Source organism: Tiliqua scincoides, chromosome 3 (assembly GCF_035046505.1).
Source record: "Tiliqua scincoides isolate rTilSci1 chromosome 3, rTilSci1.hap2, whole genome shotgun sequence".
NCBI lineage: Eukaryota > Metazoa > Chordata > Lepidosauria > Squamata > Scincidae > Tiliqua > Tiliqua scincoides.
In genome coordinates this window covers 233,400,631-233,424,080 of record NC_089823.1, presented here as the reverse complement: position 1 = coordinate 233,424,080, position 23,450 = coordinate 233,400,631, and the positions used below count along the sequence as shown (strand labels likewise).

Below are 23,450 nucleotides of genomic sequence, written 5' to 3'. Positions count from 1 at the left end.
GTATATTTAGAGTTTTTATAGTGGAAAAGCAACTAGGCCTTGTTGCACCAAATGCTGAATTGTTTTTCTTTAAGTCTGGCCATCATATTGCCGATTTCAAGATTAGTCAGTCTTTAGCAGCCAAGAGATGTGGCTTTGGCCTGGTGATGGGCATCAACTTCCTAGCATCTTAGTTAAGATAAATGCTTCAATCAGGCCTCAAAAGGACTGTAATTAAAGCCTGTCCTCCTGTAAGCTGAAAATCAACTCTTGTTTCCCAGTATGGGATCAGTAGCAAGTTTCCATAAGATCACAAAAAGATTTGTCAATTACTTAAGGCACCATAAACGTGACAATAGATTTTTCTGTTTCAACTGGCAGATGCAGAGACCATCATCTTGCTCACATTCAACACAAATTAATACAACTGCACCCAATATTAAAGTGTGGTGTATTGTTTCCTATCAGCTTCAGAGTGAGAAGTGTCACCACACCTCTCAGAGATTCCTTGAGGATCTGATGTTTCCATTATACTGCCCGTTAACATAAGCATCCTTCTATTTTACTTGAAGAAACCATCATCAAAAGCAAGGATGGTGCTTACCTTTGTAACAGCAGTCTGCCAACCCTGAAGGAACTCTGAATGATTCTTCTCTCTAGCTTCTGTCAGCAAGTATTTCCGTATGTTCTTAAAGAGAGAAACAAAGACATCAAGGCCATGTGGATCCTTCTGTAGAAGCTTCTCAGATAAGAGCTCCCCTGCAACACCTTTGAGAGCCAGAATAATGTCACAAACAGTCTTTGGCTTGGACTGGAGAATTCTGGGATTTTATCTCCACTGGTCCCCAAACTGAACTAGGAAGCCTCAGGAACACAAAGCTCACTGGGTAGGTCCTAGGGAAGTAACTAACTCTCAGCCTCACTTGCCCAACAGAAATGTTGCAATAAGATTATGTACAGGTTAGATTTAGATTTTTACAATTTAGATTTTTTACAACAAAGAATGTTCTATCTTTCAAGAACATTCCAGATGTATCTTTTCACAGTCTGGTCATCATTCTGGCTGCAGTTACTGCACACATTGGCAGACAACTCCTTCCCCACCAAAGGCAGCAGAGCCAACTTCTCTGCCTCTCACCCAAAAGCAGCTCAGCTCAGCCTGTCAGTCACTTTTTTGAGGTCTCGCCGCTCATGGAAACTTCAGGTGATCTTGAACTGGCAACCTTCATATGTATCTTCGGACTTAATGGTGGCTTTACCCTCTAGACCAGACCTCTTGCCCATTAAGGGCACTAGTGTTCTTGTTCAATTCAGAGAGGCTTCAGGACAAGAACCCTAACTGTATGGTATCTGGCCAGGGAGCACAAGACTATTAATAATAATAATAATAATAATAATACAGGTATTTATATACCGCCTTTCCTGGTCTTTATTCAAGACTTTATTCAAGGCGGTTTACATAGGCAAGCTATTTAAATCCCCGTAGGGATTTTTACAATTGAAAGAAGGTTCTATCTTTCAAGAACCACAACATTCAGATGTTTCTTTCTGATCTGGTTTCACATTCTGGCCTCCATCTTCCCACGCTCAGAACAGATGGAATAACTTGGCTCAGCTTGTCAGCTGCTTCAAGGTCGCACGGTGCCGGTAGCCTCGAACTGGCAACCTTGTGGATGTTATCTTCAGGCAAGTGAAGATAAGTGAAGATAGAGGGTAGAGGCAAGTACCCTCTACCCTCTAGACCAGACCTCCTGCTCACCCTGCTGGATCAGGCCCAGGGTCCACGCTGACCAGCTTCCTGTATCTCACAGCACCCCACCAGATGCCACAGCACCCCACCAGATCCTCAACCAGATGCCTCAGGGAGCACACACAAGACCATTAAGATACTTGCATCTAGCATTCTATTTACACTCACACCCCATATAGATTGGGCAGGTCTTAAACCACTGCCAAGAATTCATTCTAATAATCCTAGAATTTAACAAAATCTAGGTCATTAATTTCCACACCAACGAAAATCAATGTTATCTCTTGACAAATCATCCTGAGAACTGCAGATCCTGAAGTGCAAAATATTACTGAAAATGGACAAAGCATTATGAAAAGGGGTCAGGTCTTATTGTAGGAAGAACCAGAAGGCTTTATTAGAACAGCTGTAACAAGTTCCTCTTACCTCTACGCAGAACTTAAAATGAATGCCTTGAGAGTCATAAAATGAAATAATTCGGTTGGGGAGATTCACAGTAATGAGGGACCAGTGGACTTCCAGATGGATAGGAATTAACAAGAGGGTCTTTTTGAAGACATCCACCTGACAGAGAAGAGAACATTCATTACCAAAAGAGTGTGTAACTATATAGATCACATGAAGTCAAATTATATTCAGCAATGATTGATACAGAATAATCTTGTCAAACCCGGGGAGGGGGGAAAAATCAGAGTAATCCCTCTGAAAAATATTTCTTCCTGCTTGCATTTAAGTTGGGTGCACGACTGCTACAACTACTTTCTACTTTCTCATGAGTCACATCCCCCCTTACCCTACACAGTTGCTCTACTTGGCAATGAGGACTGAATGATGAAGCAGCATGAACAGATGCAAAGAAGTTGTCTTGATCTCTCCTGCACGTGACTAAATTAAGTTCTGGCTTTTCTGGTCAGATACAAACTGCTAAGAGTCATTTATTTTGCTTTTAGTTGACTTGCAAGAATGGTGCAATAGGGAGAGAGATTTAGTGCAGGGAGGCTTGATTTAAATCCCTGCTCAGCTTCAACACTCGGGAGGTGACCCTGAGCTGGTTATTTTTGCCTTAACCTATTTTGAGGATAAAATAAGACCATCCTCCCCACCCCACCCCAGGCTCCTAAGAGAAAGGGTAAGAAACAAACACAATAAAAGATTATGGTTTTAGTCTGGATTTATGACAAAACAAGTTAAGATTCCTGGCCTGGCGCACAAGACAGCAGTAGCTGCAAATCAAACACTCCCTTAAGCCTGCCCACAATTAATGAATAGGCTGTCTTATTCTCTGCCAGTTGCACTTCCAAGCTGACTCAGCTGGAATGTCGAGAAGGGTCCTAAGCCCTGCAGCAGCCCACATATGCACCTCCAAGATCTGCTCCAATTCTCTGGGAGCAAAGTATTGAAAACAGAAAAGCCACCTGCTCTGTATCGCTATTCCCACACCCTGCCCATTTCATCCCCTCCAATTCTATTGCCAAGTTAGCCCTAATCTAGACAGACGAAATCACAATGCTTCTCAAGGTTTGTCATCCGTCATGCCATTTCACATGGTCCACCTATTTCAAGTTTGAAGTAGGAGGCAAGGTGCAGCATTACAAACACCAGTAAAAAGCTCAGCGTGGAAAACCAAGCTTTGTCGTCTCCTACTGCCATTTGTTGTGTCTCGTGTTCCTGGTCTCACTGCCAGGCAGCAGGTGCCCAGAGGTCCCGTGAGTACCAGCTTATACCAATGATGCTGAGAAACAGTAGCAGAAACCCAAAGTGCACCACTTCAGTCTGCAGATGCTATTTCTGAGTTTCCCCACCCAGAGACCCTCTGCTAGTAAGACATAGCAGGAAGAAAGGCTCTAGCTCAAATAACTCCTTGCCATTTCATTGTGTCATCTCATTTGCGCCTATATTGGTTGTTGTATAAACCAAGCTTTAGAGCTCAGGAGTCTCAAAGGTAAGGCCCAAGGACCAGATAGGACCCCAAAAACCCTTCAACAAGCCTCCATAACTGCATCATCATCATCAGCTGCTGAGCTGCAAAGTGCCGCCTGCCTCAGCAGATGCAGCACTGCTGTAAGGGCAGCAGTGTCAAAACCCAATTATGCAGACCACCCTTTCAGCAGCGCCACTTCTGCCAAGGCACTAGGAAGGAAAGACGGAAGGAGGCCTCAGAAACTGAGGAACGGTATGGAGGAAGAGGCAGCCCGGTGGGGAAGAAAGGGGGAAACTGCCAAGGCACTGGGAGAGCCCAATCACCACATGTGCTGTACTGAGTACAGATACTCTTCTTTGTGGGATGAAGGAGGAGAACAAACTCATGCCTTATAACAGCCTGTGTGAGCCAGACATTCATTTAGTGCATACATGCACAGTGGCCTAATTTACAGAGTCAAACATCATAGCTCCAAAGCAGCAGATGAGGTGGTAAGAAGGCTGTTGTGGTAAAAAGAGTGTAGCCACCTGTTTGCCCTGAACCAGCCAATTGTCTTGGCGCAATCCTTAGAAAAACACTGCAGAACACATCAGCATTATGTCTGCCCATGGATAATACTGATGTGCTCTGCAGGGATTTTCTAAGGCTTGCAAATGTGGGGGGGGGGACAGTCTGAGGGGAAGACTTGTCCAGGATCAGGATCAGGTTGTGTGGGGCCCTGCACTGGGCTTGCCTAAAGCTACACGGCAAGTAACAGCCAGGGTTCAAACCAGGGGCTTCCCATTCATAACTTGGTCTCTAAATCACAACAAGACAGTCAGCTCCTACAAACCACAAAGAGGATGTTAACTAATGCTTGTTCACGAAGCAAAAACAATTCTGATCACTAGAGTAACACACAGATATTTTTATTCTGGAGTAAAATGTGGCAAATGTAAACCCTAAGTTTAATTAAAATTCATTCGGGTGAAACAGGTATTTGCAGCTGAATTCAGAGTGTTATACACAAAGCAGGAACAAAACACACAGCTCTAGTATGCAAGATCCAATTTAAGTTTCCCATTCTAAGCAGTAGAATGGTACATTTCAATTTATGAAGCCCTGGTTTAATGAATACTTACAAAAAGAGGATTGGATTTTTATCTCAAAAATAACTTAAAACAGAGTTGGCCTACACAAGAGATGGAGGTAATCACTTAAAAAAAAAAAGCAGATATACTTCAGAACAGGTGAACCTTAAAAGTGTGCTGAGAAGTGTTATAAGATAGCATTATTATTATTACTATTATTATTAATAACAGTATTTATATACTGCTTTTCAACAGAAAGTTCACAAAGCAGTTTAAAGAGAAAAGCAAAGAAACAACTAATGGCTCCCTGTCCCAAAAGGGTTCACAAACTAAAAAGATGCAAAAGAACACCAGCGACAGCCACTAGAAAAGACAGTGTTGGGGTGAGGAGGGCCAGGTACTCTCCCCCTGCTAAATAAAAGAAGAGCACCCACTTAAAAGGTGCCTCTTACCTAGTTAGTAGGGGTATTACTCCCAACAACTGAGTATACCTGTGATCCTATTGCTCATGCATAGTTTTTCATATGTATCCTCCTGTAAGATACAAACTCCTTAGGACTGGTTTAGTGTTCACCAGGGTTCAAAGATGACATCTGAAAGTACTGACAACTTTGAATCCAAATGCTTTCTTGTATGGCTGTCGAATTCACAGTTCTGGTTTCAAACCAAAACACAGCTCAGCTGCAGGGCCCATACATAGAAATTTGCCATAGAAACTTCTCCCACCCTCCCCGTTGGGACATCAGTACCCACTGCTTTAAGGTATGTCATAGCTTGCAGGTTGCCCCTCAGACTAGACCTAAGATTCTTTTACGACACAGGCTCCGTGGATGGCTTTTGTGTACATGTCAGGATGGAGTTTTCTTCCATGTCAGCAGTGCAATGCTACTTAAGATTCTTGAACATGGGACAAGCACCTCTGGCATGAAGTGCCTGTCTCACCCTGGCTCTCAGCATGTGGCTGTGCCTATTATACAAAGCCACAACTGTACTGAAGAACTAATCAATGCCTCCAGTACTGAAACTGGAAAAATTCCAAAGGTCATTTTTTGTGGCACCTTAAAGACTGGCTCTGGACACAGGACTCCATTAATCTCATACATTCATTAATCCATTAGCCCAGTATTGTCTGCTCTGCAGCAGCTCTGAGACCTTTCCTCTAAACCTGCTACCCAGTGTTGTTCAAGCAGACATAATGGGGATTGAGTCAACCATGTATTCAATTGAGCCACATCCTCCTCAGAGATACTGAAGCATAATGTGCATAATGAACACATTATGCAACACAACCAACAGGACAAATCTGTACAATACGACTTAACCTTCGATAGCACGATGAGTGTGCTACATGCTTGACATATTATTGCAAGGACAACATCACAACCACCCCATACAAGTACCATCATTCCCAAAAGGCAGCTGGAGAAGCTGAGAGAAAATGGCTTCCCTAATGCCACCTGCTGATGGCAAACACAAGAGTCCAAACAGGGAAGTCATTTCAGTCTACATGTGCTATGAATATAAGCCTAATTCATAGCTGTGATGTATGCACGTTACAGAACTCAAATGTTCTGGCCAGCAAGTGCAAGGTTTATCCTCTTATTCAGAGGGTACAGTTTAAGCATGTAGTGTGAATGCAGTGTACATTTACAGGCTCTGGGCAGGAAGACTGAGCTAAAGCTTGTGACCCCTCTGAGGCTTGCTTCCATAATTGAAGAACATTTAGCTGACAAGAATGGATTTGCCATTCACCCAAAATAGTTTTCAGCATCAGACTCTGCAAACCCACTCATTTACACAACAGCTGCAGGGACCAATGTGCTTTCCACAGAGGATCTGCTTATGAGGGGAAGTTACTCCTCCTGCCTTTTCCAATTCTCTCTGGAAGAAGAGAGACAGCTTGGCTCATGGGAGAGAAAGCTTTGAAAACAGGAGGAGACCCCATCCTCCTTCTCCCCCTAAAGAACAGATCCTCTCAGTCCCTTCCAGTTTCATTTTTGCAGAAGGCAGCTTGAGCCACAATTGGAGTGGTTTACATAAGCTCAGACTGCAGGAAAAAAAAGCACTCAGGGTTAAGTACTATGTTCTCAAAAACATTCGTCGTTTGCAGAAAACACCGCCATGCCTTGTAGCTGCCTTCTACAAAAAAAGGGAAATCAAATACTCCCACAGAGAAGAGGAAGAAAGGGTAGGCCTCAGCAGCAGCATGCACCATCACCACACAACAATTAGCTAGCAGAAAGAGGAGATGGCATGCGTACTTTGTGGGAAGATGTGGTATGGAGCATGTCTGGTGGGAAGGAGCAATAGCCTGATGTGTGTGTTCTGAAGTTCACTTCATGCATGAAGTTAGGCATGAAGGTACTGTTTTGGGTGTCTTGGTGGGGCTATTTGGTGCATGTGTGTGCCGACACTACATCTGAGAGGGTGTTTGGTGCATAGGTTGGGGACAGATGAACGCTTGGCTAATAAACCAAGTGCAAATTTATAAACTCTTATTAAGCATCTCATGGCAGCCAGTTTCACAAAAGCAACTTCTATGCCAGTGTTTCTCACACATTTAGCATTGGGACCCACTTCTTAGAATGAGAATCTGTCAGGATCCACCGGAAGTGATGTCATGACCAGAAGTGACATCATCAAGCTGGGAAATTTTTAGCAATCCTAGGCTGCAATCCTATCCACACTTACCCATGTTGACTATCAAAAGATTACACATCGAAGCTGGTTAAAAGTACAGGTCTGCAACATTTCCCCAAATGCAGTCACAGACCATGGTAGCATCAAGTCTAATATATCAAAAATAAAATATTGAAATGAATAGGGACCCACCTGAAACAGGCTAGCGACCCACCTGATGTCAAACCCACAGTTTGACAAACACTGCTCTATACTTCCCACACAACATATTCAAAGACAATCCCTAGTCTGCCTCATTAATTTCTAATTCATGCTTTAAAAAACATTCAATAGCACCAACCAAGAGCTCAGATTGCAAGCTCTTAGGAGCCTACCTTTTTAGTCCATCGCTTTACACCATTATATCCTTTGGTTACCAGCTGTCTGTGAAAAAAGCTGTTGAAGAAGTGAACCTATAAAGACAAGGTGATTAGTGACTCGACTCAGTCAAGGCCATCAGCACCAACACCATAGCAGGAAGAATCCCAGAGGGAAAACAGAGTCTTGTGGCACCTTAAAGCCTAACAGATTTGTTTATTCATATGCTTTTGTGCAGTAGAAACACCACACACACAGGTGGCGAGAGGTGAAAAGTAATGAAAAAGATAAGCAACTGATTCACAACAGACTTCCTAGTCATTTAACATCTGAAGTGAAACAGAAATTCACTGTCCCCATAAAGATGATAGAGATTGCTTCTTCTCTGTCTGTCACATTAGTTCCACTCACTTGCTAGCATCAGCTCGTGCCACCAACCACACATATGCCAAACATGGAATACCTTATTCATACGAGTACCTCGTATATTGTGGCCCAACACATAACAAGGCTGACCTGCAAGGAGTTTAGTCAGCAAATGTGGTTAAGTGTGAGCACCTTAAGGCAATAAAATGGCCAGATGACATAATAGTGCCCTGCAGGTCTGCAATCTGCATTAATGCTTCTTCTAGACATAGTGGCGGCAAATGCTCAGCTGAAGAGAACTTTGGATTTTGGTGCCACAGGGCTCCATCATGCAGAACAGAGTTCAAACATAAACAAAGTAGTTCACAGACAAAGACAGACTATGCACAGAATCTAAGCTTTAGCTATTTCCCGTCCACTGAGGAATACATAAGAACATAAGAAGAGCCCGGCTGGATCAGGCAAAGGCCCATCTAGTCCAGCTTCCTGTATCTCACAGTGGCCCACCAATGTCCCAGTGAGCACACAAGACAACAGACACAACCTGTGGCCTGGTGCCCTCCCCTGCATCTGGCAATCAGAGGCAGCCTGCCTCTCAAACCAAGAGCTTGCACATACCTATCATGACTTGTAACCCGTAATGAACTTACATAAGAACATAAGAACAGCCCCACTGGATCAGGCCATAGGCCCATCTAGTCCAGCTTCCTGTATCTCACAGCAGCCCACCAAATGCCCCAGGGAGCACACCAGATAACAAGAGACCTCATCCTGGTGCCCTCCCTTGCATCCCTTGCAAACTTCTCCTCCAGAACTTTGTCCAAACCCCTCTTAAAGGCATCCAGGCAAGATGCCATAAATGCAAGATGCCATAAATGCAAAAGATGTCATACATCATAAGGAATACACTGTAATGACCTCATCTCATTAGGACTGACATTTTATGCCACCTCTTTTCCTAACCATTTTAACAAAGGAAAAAAAGCTTGCCTTGTCAGGGACCGCATCCATTATCAGCTCACCATACATGTTGATAATCTGAAAAAAGGATTTTAAAAGACGTTTTAGCACAGTAGTCTGCAAACCACAGGACACTGCATCCAAAAAAATGGCTTCCCTGAACTGTGTGGCACTTATGATTCCACACTACAGCTACTTATCTTTCCAGCTAATCAGAAACTTGTGCTGGACAACTGCTTCTGCTAACCTTCGCCCCAGCAGGTTACATGCCCAGATTTCCAGGAGCTGCCTGGCGCAAGTTTCTACAGTGATTGGCTGGAAAGATAAGCAGCTGTGGCGCTGAATAGTAAGCACCGCGCCATGAGGGGAAGGAATTTTTTGGAAGCCACATCCAGCCTGCAAGCTGGGGTTTGGCACCCGCTGCTTTAGTGGATGGAAGTCACATCTCCAAGCAGTAGGACATAGAGCAGAGCCTCCTATGAAAGCAGTGAATGGGCAGGTGTGTGTGTAAGGAAGCACTTCTTCAAACAGAAGGAGGGAGAGATACCACTTAATATGCTGTCTTCTATAATGTATCTGCAAAATTCAAAAAGGCTTTTTACCTCCAGAATTACTATTTCATGTGCAAATTTAAGTTGATCAAAACTCCAGATAAACACCCAAAACTCCTTTTATAGGCAGAAGCTCTACTATATCTGGACACACCACATTCAGAATGAGTAGGGACAAACGAAAGAGTCTTTTCTAACTGAACTGGCACACTATGGGATATGAAAGTAAAACCAGGTGGAAGTCCCCCCTCACATCATCAGTTCCACCCATGCAATTATACTGACACACTATGCACACACTATGATGGGACAGAATCCTGAAGTAGCTCCCACAAGTATGCCATTTTACTTGTTATACAAGTATAAATAGAGGTGAAAAGTACAAAACGCATTTTGAGCACATTAAGCTAGCTGCTGCTTTCAAGTAGGTTTCAACAGAATAACAAAAACCTATATACATGCCCTGGATTGCAGAGGTTGAAATATCCCTGCTAGAAAGCTAACTTCTCCTGGAAGTTCTCCTTAACCAAAGCAGTGGTTTTAAGATGCTCATCCAAGTTTGTCTTGCTAACAATTAATGAAGTCCAGGGAAAACTCACATTGCAAACAGCTGAACCAAATGACCCCTGCAGACCTCCTTTAAACTCTACAACCCACTTCACATGGAAGTGCCGTAACTACCGAATATATATCAGTTGAGGAATGCTACACTCACTCACATATACAAACCAACATCCCATGAAGCTACCGTGCCAAGCTAGATTACAGCTAAATATGATCAAAGCATCAAGAAGATTTAAAAGACAGTCGTGATCTCACCTGGTCATTTAGCCAGTTCTGACCATCCAGTGTTGTCAGATCATCCATATCCAGCATGTGCTTATTATAGAAGACCCGGAAATTGCAAGTGGAAGATTTGGGGTGCCTTGTCTGATATTTCATGATTTCCTTTGTGATAAATGGCTTTCTGGAACAGAATTAAAGCAGCTGAGCTACATATAGACAATGCTAAGTTATCCCAGCACATCTGAGATGTAGCTATGTACGACAGCAGGAGCAGCTGGAGTGTGAATGAGCAGAGCCAGGAAAAAATACAGAGAGCTACCAACCTGTGGGAAAAATCTTCATTAAACACTTCCTTTAATCTTCCCATCACATCCTTTTCACAAAGTGGAACTAAACTGCCGTATTTCTTCATTACTTCATCTAGGAATCCTTTAAATACAGTAAAGTTTTGTTTTAAAAGGGCAGACAAATGAACAGAATTCACTCACTTCCAGTTGGCATTTCTAGGAGTAACATTTAACAACCTACTTCACAATGTCAGAAAGAGACCACCACAAATCAACACACAAAGATTAACATCAGATGGCTGCTGGTGTAGTGCTGGATTTGTACCTGAGTTCAAATGAACTTGGGTACAGACTTGGTTGATGTTCTTCAGCAATGCAGTCTCATTACTTGTCATGTGAAAAGCAATTTTTACTTTGGATTCAGAGAAAGAGAAGACATTTTTGACAGCATGCTGCAGCCCTTATCTAGATCTAGATCTAGGGTGTTCTACAGCCCTAATGGAATGAAGTGAGGTCACACAGCTGCAGTGCTTGATTTATTGCACCTTTGTTGTGCAACATTTCAAGGCAGGTGTAGTAGACTCCAATCAGCATATATCATTCACATGGCTTAAAAGGCTGAGAGCTGCACCTCTAACACTGGGATACAATGAACAACACTAGTCACCTGTCAGCGAATGAAGATAAATGGCACTTCAGATGATAGTGATACAATCCCCTTCCCCCCATCATAAAGAAAATTAGTATCATACTTTGATCACCAACTGCAGGTAACTGCAAGGCTAGGAGCAGAGCAGAAAAATGAAATTAAGTGCAAAAATGAAGCTTCTCATATCTAAATAAAGTGCTTTTAACTGGTGCTACAATGCTGTCAGTTCCACACTTAAACAAGAGATGTAGACATGTATAGTGCACCTACTGGAGACACTTATGGTTAAGTCTGCCTACCCTGGGTATTTAACAAAATATACTGAAACAATTCACTGGTTTATACTGCTCTGCCACCATTTATACCACACCCTGGAAATGTCTAGCATAACATAGTACAGCCTAGACAGACTCTGCACTCCAGATGGTTAGGATAACACCTGGCATATAACAAGTGCTAGACAACATACCCAGTGTCCTCACCTCCAAAGACTAGAAATTTCCTTGCACTTTGACTGTTACTATCAAATACACCCACAGCCGGTCTTGGCTCTGAACATGCACTGTCACAAATGAAATATGTCATAAGGGGTCTCTACATCATAAGCATGATAAACCGCTCTGGAGTGGTTCAGTGCAGGTTTTTAAAGTAAGCAGTTCACCCAAGCATCTGGCAGCAAACATAGGTCTGGGAACATAGCAAAAGTATGTAATCTGAAGAGAAGTTATAGAGGTGGGTCATCACCTACCAACTGCTTTGCCCCACATGCTGCGGCAAACAAGAACCAAGGAAGAGAGCAATGGGACAGGCTACAGAGCAAAAAGCAAAAAGAAGGAGAAGCATTAAACATTCCACCTACCCATACTTTGCCTCAGCTTCTGTGCTTAGTGGAGGGAAGGGAGAGAGCATCCTGGGTGGTCACAGTCACATTTGCTGCAACACTTAGTGCAGTACTACATGTTATAGTTTCGGAGAACAATTTGTACTACACTAGTGATTTTGCAGCAGATGTACAAAATGTAAAAGTGAAAAGGTTCAACACATTTTTTTAACATTTATATATACACCCTTCTGAGTACATGGACCCATCAGAGTACCTAAAAAAGGAGACACACAGATTTAGATACACACAAGAATTTTTTACTCCCAGTCTGTGGGCTGAATCTTTTCACTCCATGAACAAAAGTTCACCAGTTGCACTCATGCAGCATATTTGCTGCGCAAAACACTGGTGTAGCACAGATGGCTTCCTACTGCAATTATGAGCAGCACTGCCTTTGCTGCATCTCTCAGTCTAACAAGGCAACACAACCAAGGAGGGAAAAGTAACACTAGAAGCATTTACCCCACACAGGTTGTCATAAGAGGCACCCCACTGGCTCACAGGGGCCAGACAGATGCCTCCGGGAAGGCCATAAGGCAGGCCTGAAGGCAACTGTCTTCTTCGCTCTTGCCATTCCATCCTACTGCCAGCAACCAACATTCAGCTATATGTTGCCTTGAACTTGAGCCCACCTTGTGGTCCTCTCCCTGGTGCTTAAAAGGTACTTATTTTCCTAGGCTTTCAACTTGCAACAGAAATTAACTGCCAGTGCTTTATCTTACTGCAGAAAAATAGCAAAAAAACAATTGCAACATACTGCATTTTGCATGCAACCCTGAGGGTGTTTTTACACTGAAGGGTGAGATATTGATTAAATACATACATTGTTACCATGGCTAATGACCATTATGTTGCTGAACTCATGCAGAATCATTTTCCTAGTAAGGGCAAGTTCCTGTTTAACTATGTGCATTTGTAGGACAGTTTGAGGATTCCAAAGAGTGCAGACACAGGCAAATGTTTTGTCCCAATGTATCAGCTACATAAAACTTGCTAGTTAGCCTCACCTATGCAGGAATGAAGGATCGGCCACTGGAATTGCAAGTGGGCTAGTAGGAATGAACCATTCTGACATAACATTTTCATGCATATGTATTCACAGGGACATGCTTTATCTATACTGTGCTTTGCCACTTTATTTTGCATAAGTGGTCACTGACTGCACTCCTTCTATTCCACAGCCTTTGAACACCATCTTTTTTCTCTATACACATGTGTGCCTATTTCTGCCTGCTCACTGAGGATTTCATTTCACGCATCTGATGGAGTGGACTATAGAGCCCATGACCAATCATGCTGAAAAAAATTGGTTAGTTTCAGGTGATATAAGCCTGCTGCCTTTGCTGTATCAGACCAACACAGCTACTTCTCTCGATAAAGTGCTCATAGGAATCCCATCAGTGCAAGATGTTTCACTAAAATTAATTTGTAGCTCTAGAGACATTTCTGAATTTATCTGTCAGCAAATATGAGCTTGTACACTTCAATTCAAAAGGTTCTAAAAAGCAAGCTTTTTCTCAGTGACAAAAAGTCATTTCATTCCTCTTAAAGCCCTCAGTCTTTTACAGTCAACCTCTTATTTCAGTACAGAAAAATTGTTAGGCAACTCTGCAATTCATGAAGCATCACAATCTCCAAATCAAGTTCCCTTTGATTTCTGGCACCTTGCGAAGCAGAGAGCGTTCTGGAGAACAGCTGCTGTTTAAATTTGCTCTCAATTTCTCCCCAAGTCAAACACATCAACTGAAGCACAAAACACCAAGTCACCATGCAGTTATCACACAGTATCACCACAGGGAAGACCTGTGCAACCTTTTAACGTATCACAATGAAGCAAGCCCAAAACCCTATGCTGTGTCAAGCTGCTAGCAGGCCAACCCCCCTGTGTTTGCAGACCCAGAAAGGTGAAAGCCAGAGCTTTACTGAGCTGCCAGTGGGCCCAGAAAACATGTGCAACATCTCAAGTTCACCCCACTATAAATGCAGCAAAGACTACAACAGGTACACACAAAATTAAAATTAATTGTGAGAATTTCTCATTTTAAAGAGACAGAATTCATAAGATATTGAAACAAAATCTGTAGTAAGTATGAAATTAGTATATGCATATACCACAGAGCCATGCAGCCAACTGCTCATCATTGACGCAAGAAGCTCTCTGACTGCTTCTCTTGCCACTTTTGGGGGTCCCTGATTTGTGTCCCACGCTTCCTCTCAGAGGTTCATCAAGAGGGCTTTTACAGTATAAATGATCTAAGAGTTCTGCACCAAACACATCTGCGCTTACAGGCCCTTCTACTTCCATCTGGCTACAGCTGTCTTCATTTTGAGTCAGCTCCACAGAAACAGGTCCATTAGTAAAGTCTTCATTTGTGCCCAAATCCATGCCAGAGGGCTCGAGCACAACTTCATCAGCACCCATAACTTGGTTGGCTTCTCCATCACCTTGACCTGAAACAGAGATTTCTTTTTCTGTTACAGAGATGAAGATGTCATCAGGGCAACCATCAACTGTGGATGCCTCCCCCATCTCCTTGTGCACAACCTTCGCATCACAAGGTGTTCCATGCAACCCAGGCATGCAGAGTTCAGTGATGCCATTTTGGTCTCTGGGCGCAAGGTTCTTATAACGGAGCTCCCTGCACTGCAACAGAGCTTCTTGAGTAAGGCAAGCATCAGGTGGATGCATTCGACTCTCAACCAGTGGTCCTGACATGTGACTGTTCATATCTGACAAGCTGAGCAGGTCCCAGGGAGAGCTGCTTTTGGATTTCCGAGAGGGAAATAAGGTTCTGGAACCACCCGCGAAGGAGCCTTGGTGGAAGTCCTCTTGCCGATCTCTGGTGACTTTCTCCACCCAGTTCAGCTTGCTTTTGCTCGACTTGTAGGTTTTGCCTCTCCAAAACTTAGAACGAGACTTTGCAAATCTGATCCGAAACGTAACCATATAATGTTTCTTATACATCATAAATAGAGATCTGCTTTTTAAAGTACACTGCTTAAATTTAGGCTCTCCCCTAGCAGTCAAAAAGCCCCAAGTTCCATTTTGCTTTAGTCCTTGGCAACAGCACTTCCTTCTCGAGTTATTTAGAACTACAATTCCATTGCTTTCGTTGTTATTGCCCCCTCGCCCATACTGAGTGACACCATCCTCTTTGACTAGTAAGGCTGTATTGCTGGCCTCAATACAGTATTGCTGGCCTCGACCACCCTTTGAGTCGGCTTCCAAACCACTGCATCTATTTAGCAGTCCTTTATCCTGAAAGGAATCACCATAAAGTTCCTCTGCCACTAGAGTTGCTCCAGATGTACACCTAGAAAAAGAGCTTCTGCGTATCCTTCCTGAGAAAGTTCCGTTGTCAACAGGTGCAGTTCTCTGGGTTTTTGCACTTAGGAACACTTCAGGAACCCACCTCCTCTGGTGTGGAAGAACCTTCCTTCTGTATGGCTTTGTTTGTTTTAGGCTCACAGGCATCCGAGCATTTCCCTTCCCCCTTCTAAGCAGAGGGAGATGCTTCCTTTGGAAGCAGTATTGCCTCAGCCCCCAAAATCCTACGGTCCATTTTCGACAACAAGCCAGCAACCGACTTCTCCACTGAAATTTTTTTCTATGTTCTTTCATCTTTCTGCTGCATTATGATCTTGAAGTGTAGCTGCAACAGCAAAAGAGAGGACAAGTTACATCTCAGAAAATGCCCAATTTCTAATCAAGACAATATTGCTCACTGCTGTACTGGGAAATAAAACTACTTTCCCTCTGAGGAAGGCTGGTGCAGCACAATGGCTAGCAGTCTGAGCCATTTCTGATCTCATTTCGACAATGAATTCAACTAAGGAGCCCTAGACAAGCTACCATGCTTATATCTCCAAGACAGGATCACCACCACTGACCTAAATGACAAGGTCATTTAAAGTGCTTTGAACACATAAATGCATTATATAAGTATTTTAATATGACTCCAGGTTGAACAGTCACTTTTTTAGTGAAATGAAAGACATACAGCACTGCAATTCACACATAATAGTTTCATTATGTATAGCCAAAGTCTGGAGTTGAAAAGTAGAACACAACACCTACAGAGCAGTGAGAGAACTATATTCCAAAGTCATATAAAAAGTCCCACTAGATCAAGCCAAGGATCCATCTAGGTCAACTTCCTGTATCTCGCAGTGGCCTACCAGATGCCTCTGAGAGAACACAAGACACTTGTTGTTGCCATCTCCTCACATTTGGCAGTCAGAGACCTTGTTGTTGCCATCTCCTCACATTTGGCAGTCAGAGACCGGCTACCTCTAAAACCCAGAGGTTGCATATAGTTATGACTTGTAACCTTTGATGGACTCTGCCTCCATAAACATGCCCAATCCCTTTTAAAGCCATCTGGGCCAAATGCCATCATGACATCCTATGATAAGGAGTTCCACAGATTAATTACATGCTCAAAAAAAAAAAAAAGGACATAGTGGAAATGGAAAAGGTGCAAAAGAGAGCAACTAAGATGATTACTGGGCTGGGGTACCTTCCTTATGAGGAAAGGCTACGGTGTTTGGGCCTCTTCAGCCTAGAAAAGAGGCACCTGAGGGGGTACGTGATTGAGACATACAAAATTATGCATGAGAAGGATAGAGTGGATAGAGAGATGCTCTTTACACTCTCACATAACACCAGAACCAGAAGACATCCACTAAAATTGAGTGTTGGGAGAGTTAGGACTGACAGAAGAAAATATTTATTTACTCAGCATGTGGTTGGTCTGTGGAACTCCTTGCCATACGATGCGGTCATGGCATCTGACCTAGATGCCTTTAAAAGGGGACAAATTTCTGGAGGAAAAATCCATTACGGGTTACAAGCTATGATGTGCATGTGCAAACTCCTGATTTTAGAAATGGGCTATGTTGGAATGCCAGATGCAAGGGAGGGCACCAGGATGCAGGTTATCTGGTGTGCTCCCTGGGACATATGGTGGGCTGCTGTGAGATACAGGAAGCTGGACTAGATGGGCCTATGCCCTGATCCAGTGGGGCTGTTCTTATGTTAGGTAAAGAAAAATTTCCTTTTGTCTATTCTAAATCTCCTGCCAGTCATTTTTAGTGGCCATCTTAAAATCTAACCATTTTATAAATGCTAGCATCAAACTGTTGCATTTCCTAATCAATTGCCCTTTTTATACAAGAGAAGCATAACACAAAGCAGTGAAGCTTTTCCATTTCCAAATGCCTTTTCTGCATACTTTTGTAGGACATCAAGAACTTCCTCTCTCTCATGTTAGGAAATATTGAATGAAAGGTGCACTCCCCAATCGATGCTATTAAAAGAAAAAAAATCAACCAAATTACACAACGCCAGTTTTAACTTATTCACTGTTCCTTTCCAACACTGCTTCACTACCATTAAAAAGAATGTGACTAAGCAAGCCAAGGTCATCCTAAGACTGAGTCAGTCTCTCAAGCAAAATATCAAAACCTGTGAAGATGAAACACTAGTTGAAATGAGATTAGCAGTAGTCAACACACTAAAATAGAAAAAAATAAAGCATGAGTGGATTTGGCCTAGTTCCTTCGCCTTACCCTAATGCTCGATGTCCAAATCCAGCACAAATTATGCATTCAAAAGAACCAGAACATATACAAACACCTCAACTGAGGTGGGATATTCTCCATCTACAACAGGCATATGATACCAAATTCATCCCCCAGAGCCTCCAAAGAAAGAGGTGGGGGGAGCATTGGAAAGGACATCTAAACAAGTATACCAGGGAGGGAACAGACAGAAAAGGAGCACTCCATGGAACATGCCAAAAACTAATCTAGTTCGGGGCTTGACAGGTTTACCCTAGGTCAGTGATGGCGAACCTTTTAGAGACCGAGTGCCTAAACTGCAACCCAAAACCCACTAATTTATCAGTGGGTACCATTTTCCAAACCCAAAGATTTGTCAAACTCTGATCTACTTCAGCATCCTGTTTTCCAGCACTGGCCACCAACTGTCTCATAGCAGAAAAAGAAGAAAATGCTTCCCTGCCACCATTGCTCTCCTGCAACTAACATTAAGAGGAATGCTGCTGCCAAACCTTGGAGCCAGCATGTAGCAATTGGAACTTGGAGCCACTGATAGACCTACCCGCCAAGAATTTGTCCGATTCACTTTTCATCCAAGCTAGTGGCCATCACAACATGAAAACAAGTGCCACAGATTAAGCAATATGTGAAGCACCATCTCTGGTTGTCCATGGTAGATCTTCTTCCAGTCAGTTTCATTGGCTAACCTCTGATTCTAGTATTGTGAAACATATCTCCATCCACTTTGTGCACCAAGCAGTCACAGTCTCACATTCTCCTTCCCTTATTTGCATTTTTTCTAAGCTATAAAGCCTCAAACATTGAAGCCCTTTGTCATATGGAAGATGCTCCACCCAATGGTGGTGCTGGTGCACTCCCCACTAAGGTGGTGGCACTCCCCCCAACATGTAACGCCCGCCTGCCACCGTGCTGAGCAGCAGTGGTGCCTGGTGTAATTGCATCACCACCAACTGCTTCCAGGCAAAGCTGTGATTTGCAGCCTTTCAGAATCAAGGGTAGGCAAGAGAGCCCATCTGCATCCAAACGTGGCACAGAGCTCCTCTTAGTGGGGCGGCTCATGGCACCTAGGGCAGTCAGCCCCAGTTGCCCCCCTTAGCGACGCCACTGGCTCCACCCTCTGACCATTTTGGTTACTTTTTGCACTCATAAGGGTAAAATTTCCAGAAATGTTAAAGCCATGCAGTAAAAGTTTTCCCTGGGTTTTTTTTTGGGGGGGGAGGGGTGTGGGAGGAGGATAGAAATAAATGCAATAGTTTTCATATCAAGCCCAAACTTATTATACTGCTTTAGTAGCATTTACAACTCCATATATAAAATTGTACAGGTTGAGCCTCATTATTCGCGTGGGTTCCGTTCCAAGCACTCAAGTGGATGGCAAAAAAACACACTATAGCAAATCCATTTAAAAAACAGTTTCTTTGCTCCGGTGATTGAAAAACAGCATTGCTGACCCTTGTGATGTAAGGTAAGAGTCATTAAGAAGACAATCCATCAATGTCATCCTCCAAGAGCTTAGAAAGGCACTTCACTCAACCCCTCCCTTCACGAATGCAAAGTGATCACCTTTCTTTCACATGCTCAGGGGAAGGGAGGGGTTGCCTGGAGAGAGAAGGATTGATGGATTGTCAGCCAGCTGCCCTTTCTCTCTCTCTCTCTCTCTCTCTCATTAAGGAGGCTGTTATTAAAGGACTGTTCAGTTTTTTAAACTGATTTTAAAGGGGTGCATTTTTCCCTTCTCCAGGGATCAGCACATTCCTTCTCATTTGCAGTGGCCATTCGTGTTGAGTCAAATCCGTGTATAACTAGGCTGGACCTGTACTATTTGACATGTATATGAAATGTAAAGTATGAAAGCCTGCAAAGGATAAAAGCCTCATAGTCCAATCCTATTTGAGTGCCACAGCAATTGCTCACCCAACTCCAGCACAACTGTCACATCCCAAACCCATCAAGGCAACACCACACCAACACAGCCCTTCCTAGTAAAGAACCCATGGAAACCCCAACACAGTACATCATCCACAGAGTAGCAACTTGATGTTGACATGAAATAGGTATGATGTCCAAGGAGCTAAAATCGCTGCATCCACCCAGCTCCAATGCTGGTGGCAAGAAGTGCTGCAAAAGTGATCCGAGCAGAGGGTGGGGACAATGAGTGGCCACAAGTTCAGGACCAATGAGTGCTGAGGAGACAACACACACGCACACCCAGAAGCCACTAGGAAGGAACAGCATAGCAACAGACACCACCTCCACCAAGCATAGTGGGCATCTCACAAACACACACAGATGCCACAGCACCTCTGTCCCCTCCAGAAGCTACTGTGACAGCAGCAGCAAAAGCAAACCACTAGGAATCCCCACACCAAAGGCTCTAGTTCACTTATTTTACTCACACAAATACACACATCCAAGAATTTTTTTTTCCCAGCAGAGCAAGGACAGAAAGGTTTTTGCACAGCTGCCCTCCTCCTAACTTACTCTTCATACTAAAGGATTGAGTTGCTGAAGGGGAATTCACCAGCTGGACTGAAACTTTTTGCCAGAGAAGGGACTGAGATGAGTCACGAAGGGAGCTGGAACAGCATTCAAGCAAAGCAAGATGCTAGTAGCTCACTGCACAACGATGCAGGCTAAAACGTGGGAAAGGTAGGTTTGAGCTCAGCCAAAGGACTTACCTTAACCTGCAAGGCACTCACCTTTGACATGACCAGCCAGAAACACCCAAGGCAAGGACAAAAGAAGAGGGAAAGGTAGGTCCAGAACCAACACCAGTTACTCTACAAAGTCGCCTCCAAACCACCCAGTCACAGCAGGAGAGAGGCAAAGCACATCTCATCTAGAATTCAACACCTTCCGTCATCAGAAACAGGTCCACCCAGCTAAAAGGTTGTAGCACATGTACCCATCAGATAGAGCACTGCATGACCAATCACTGCTAAATATGCCAGTCCAAAATGCCTAATGCAGTGGTCTACCCACCTAGCCACACCCACATACCCCATGCTTCATTGCTAACACCTGTCAATATGCTGCTTTCCCCATACCCCTGCAACATACATCATGGCAGCAGAGAACCAGAGGCTTATGACCCTACAAGACTGCCTTCTTCCCTCTGGAGCCCAAAGAGCATGAATTCTGGAAACTCAAAGCACAGAAGCCCCTCCCCCCTCCACAGAGTCCCAACCTGAGGTCAGCTGAAGTAAGAAACAACTAAGGTGGGAAGAAGAAATCAAAGAGATCTGGATCAGCCATAGGCCCATCTAGTCCAGCTTCCTGTATCTCAGTGGTCCACCAGATCCTCAGGGAGCACACAAGACAATAAGAGACCAGCATCCTAGTGCCCTCCTTTGCAAACTGTATCGGTGACAGAGCAGTATCTGAAAGGGAAACCCACAAGTGGAGTTGCCAACCATCTCTTCCCAGCGGGGCTGTTGCGCCATTGCAAGTTATCAGACAGCCAAGTAACAGGTGCCAGAGAGGTCTGGTTGCACCAATTGGTTCACTATCTGCCATGGTGTTTGCAAAGCCACAGAGCCTGAGTGGATCAAGTAGGTCAACAATCTCACCAAGAAACAGCTGGGCTCACATTGGTAACTGCAGGAGTCTGCACAGTGTCACTGCTTACAGAAGCAAGGAGAAAGTGAGAAACAAGGATTTAGCAGCCGCATCAGTCACACCTGCCCTCCAGATACTCTGTGATTGGGAGAGAAATGCTACTCAAGTGTACAAAGATTTTGATCCTGCTTTATTTAAAGCTCAAAGCAGAGTACAAATTATATAATACAACATTTAAAACTACAAGTATACTAGCAGTCCAAATTGAAACAATGCATCCAGTAAAAACCAACTACCACCAGTACCATACAAGATTAAAGGTATAATAAAATATCTAACAGCAGCCAAACAAAGTTACAGAATAAACAGCAGCACTAAATGAAACAGTCCCTGCTTATAGATTCTATCAAAGAGAAAAAGGTGACCAAGGCACCACCCCTCCTCAAAGACAAATCAAAATAAACATGTTTTTAAAGCCTGCTGGAACCAATATAAAGGGAGGGCTTCTTCTCAGATATTCTGGAAGCTCATTCCATAGATGCTGTACAGCTCTGTTGCTGGAGAGAGCATGCTACCTTGGAACATTACCTTCCTTGGGGGAAGGGAGTGGCAGTGGAACCCTTAAAAGAATCACCCCTGTTCAGCCTGCTGTGGAATTGGTGTAGTCCTGAAAAATAAAAGGGATTCTGATGAGTGTTTGGTGTCCCTGGCATTTTCCAGAAGGGAACACACACACCCTGCTCTTAGCTCTTGAAAAAGCTTAGGCACCACAGTTAGCAGAGACATAGCTGGTAATTCTGAGGGGTTGGGGTGGGGAGAGTACAGACACATTACAGGTCCTACATCAGTGTGTGGCAGCATGGGATTCCCTCCCCACCTTTGCCTACCTGTGTGCAATGCACTGTAGCTGCCTTCCCTGCTGAAGTGGTGAAGCAGAGGCTCCAGTTGGGTGTTCAGGCATGGAGTCCTCCTGGGGCAGAATGTCTGCAACAAGAATTCTGAGAAGAGTTAACAAAATATCATGCCATATACGTTGTGAAAAAGGTTGTTGGTGCAAAGTGCTCCCTTTCTGTGTCAAGTGCCCTTTCACCCTGGTTTTCGTATCACCAAAGTTCTCTTTTGAGAAACCCAAGGGGTGCAGATGAATGCTGCATGCCCTATCACCCGAGTTGTAGACTTCCTGGCAGGGGCTTATATATTGGGGTTGTTGTATCCTATGCTCTGTTTAGGAAGTGGATGGGGTGGGAGAAGGTGCAATTTTCTAGTGTTTCCCCTCCTACTGCCTATCCTTTCAGTTATGATGAACTGTATACTGTATTTCACGTATGGTCAGACCCCAGATTTGTACAAGGACCTTTAATATTATCCTCAATCCCTTTCCTAATGATGCCAGCACAGAATTTGCCTTCTCCACAGCTATCCCACACTGGTTCAACATTTCCACTGAGTTACCTACTAGAAACTCTTTTCTGGTTTGTCACTGACAGCTCAGACCCCATCAGTGTATGCATATGTGATGTTGGAAGTTTTTGTCACAGTGTAAGTCACTTTGTAGTTATTTAGAATGGATTTGATTATTTGATTTATAAGTTATAGTTATTTTATTTTTCTCTGTAAACCGCTTTGTGAACTTTTAGTTGAAAAGCGGTATATAAATACTGTTAATAATAATTTGTATTTACTGATTTTTTTACATCTGTATTTACAATACCAAATTGTATGTAATCTGGTAGCCCTCTCACCAAGACTGAAGAGGCTGTTCTAGAGCACATACATTTTAGTTTGTCCACCCTGGAGGTCATCTGCAAACCTGGCCACCTTGTGGTTAACCTTCCAATCCAAATCATTTATGAACAAAATGAAAAGCACCAGTTCTAGCACAGATCCCTGGAGTCCCCACTTTTTACTTCCTTCGCAGACCTAGAATCATGATTTAAAGAATCACTGTCACACTCTGGCACGTCCTCAGGAAACAAAAGCAGAATATAACAATTCAGGAAGGAAGTTAGAATTACCACCTCCACACTGAATTTCTAGTCATTCAATGTGGCCCAAGGTTCATTCACTGCTACTGTGTTTTACTGTGCCTTTAACTGCTAGAGACCTCTTC

The 23,450-nt window shown here is 43.5% G+C and overlaps 1 protein-coding gene across 5 annotated transcripts in view; it reads right to left on the bottom strand.

Annotated features, from left to right (window-relative positions):
• LOC136644328 (sentrin-specific protease 5-like) overlaps window positions 1-23,450 on the bottom strand; it is a 33,523-nt gene that overhangs the window by 2,699 nt on the left and 7,374 nt on the right. Inside the window, exons 2-10 of one of the 5 annotated variants that reach the window (XM_066620111.1) lie at window positions 22,228-22,338; window positions 21,929-22,007; window positions 14,312-15,852; window positions 10,704-10,809; window positions 10,414-10,561; window positions 9,074-9,121; window positions 7,735-7,812; window positions 2,156-2,293; window positions 584-667 (exon numbers count right to left, since the gene is read on the bottom strand). In XM_066620111.1, the coding sequence (XP_066476208.1) occupies window positions 584-667; window positions 2,156-2,293; window positions 7,735-7,812; window positions 9,074-9,121; window positions 10,414-10,561; window positions 10,704-10,809; window positions 14,312-15,821 (2,112 nt within the window). In that variant the 5' untranslated portion in view covers window positions 15,822-15,852; window positions 21,929-22,007; window positions 22,228-22,338. The remainder of the gene's footprint in view (window positions 1-583; window positions 668-2,155; window positions 2,294-7,734; window positions 7,813-9,073; window positions 9,122-10,413; window positions 10,562-10,703; window positions 10,810-14,311; window positions 15,853-21,928; window positions 22,008-22,227; window positions 22,339-23,450) is intronic. The other 4 variants (XM_066620110.1, XM_066620112.1, XM_066620113.1 and 1 more) reach the window with 4 other exon arrangements.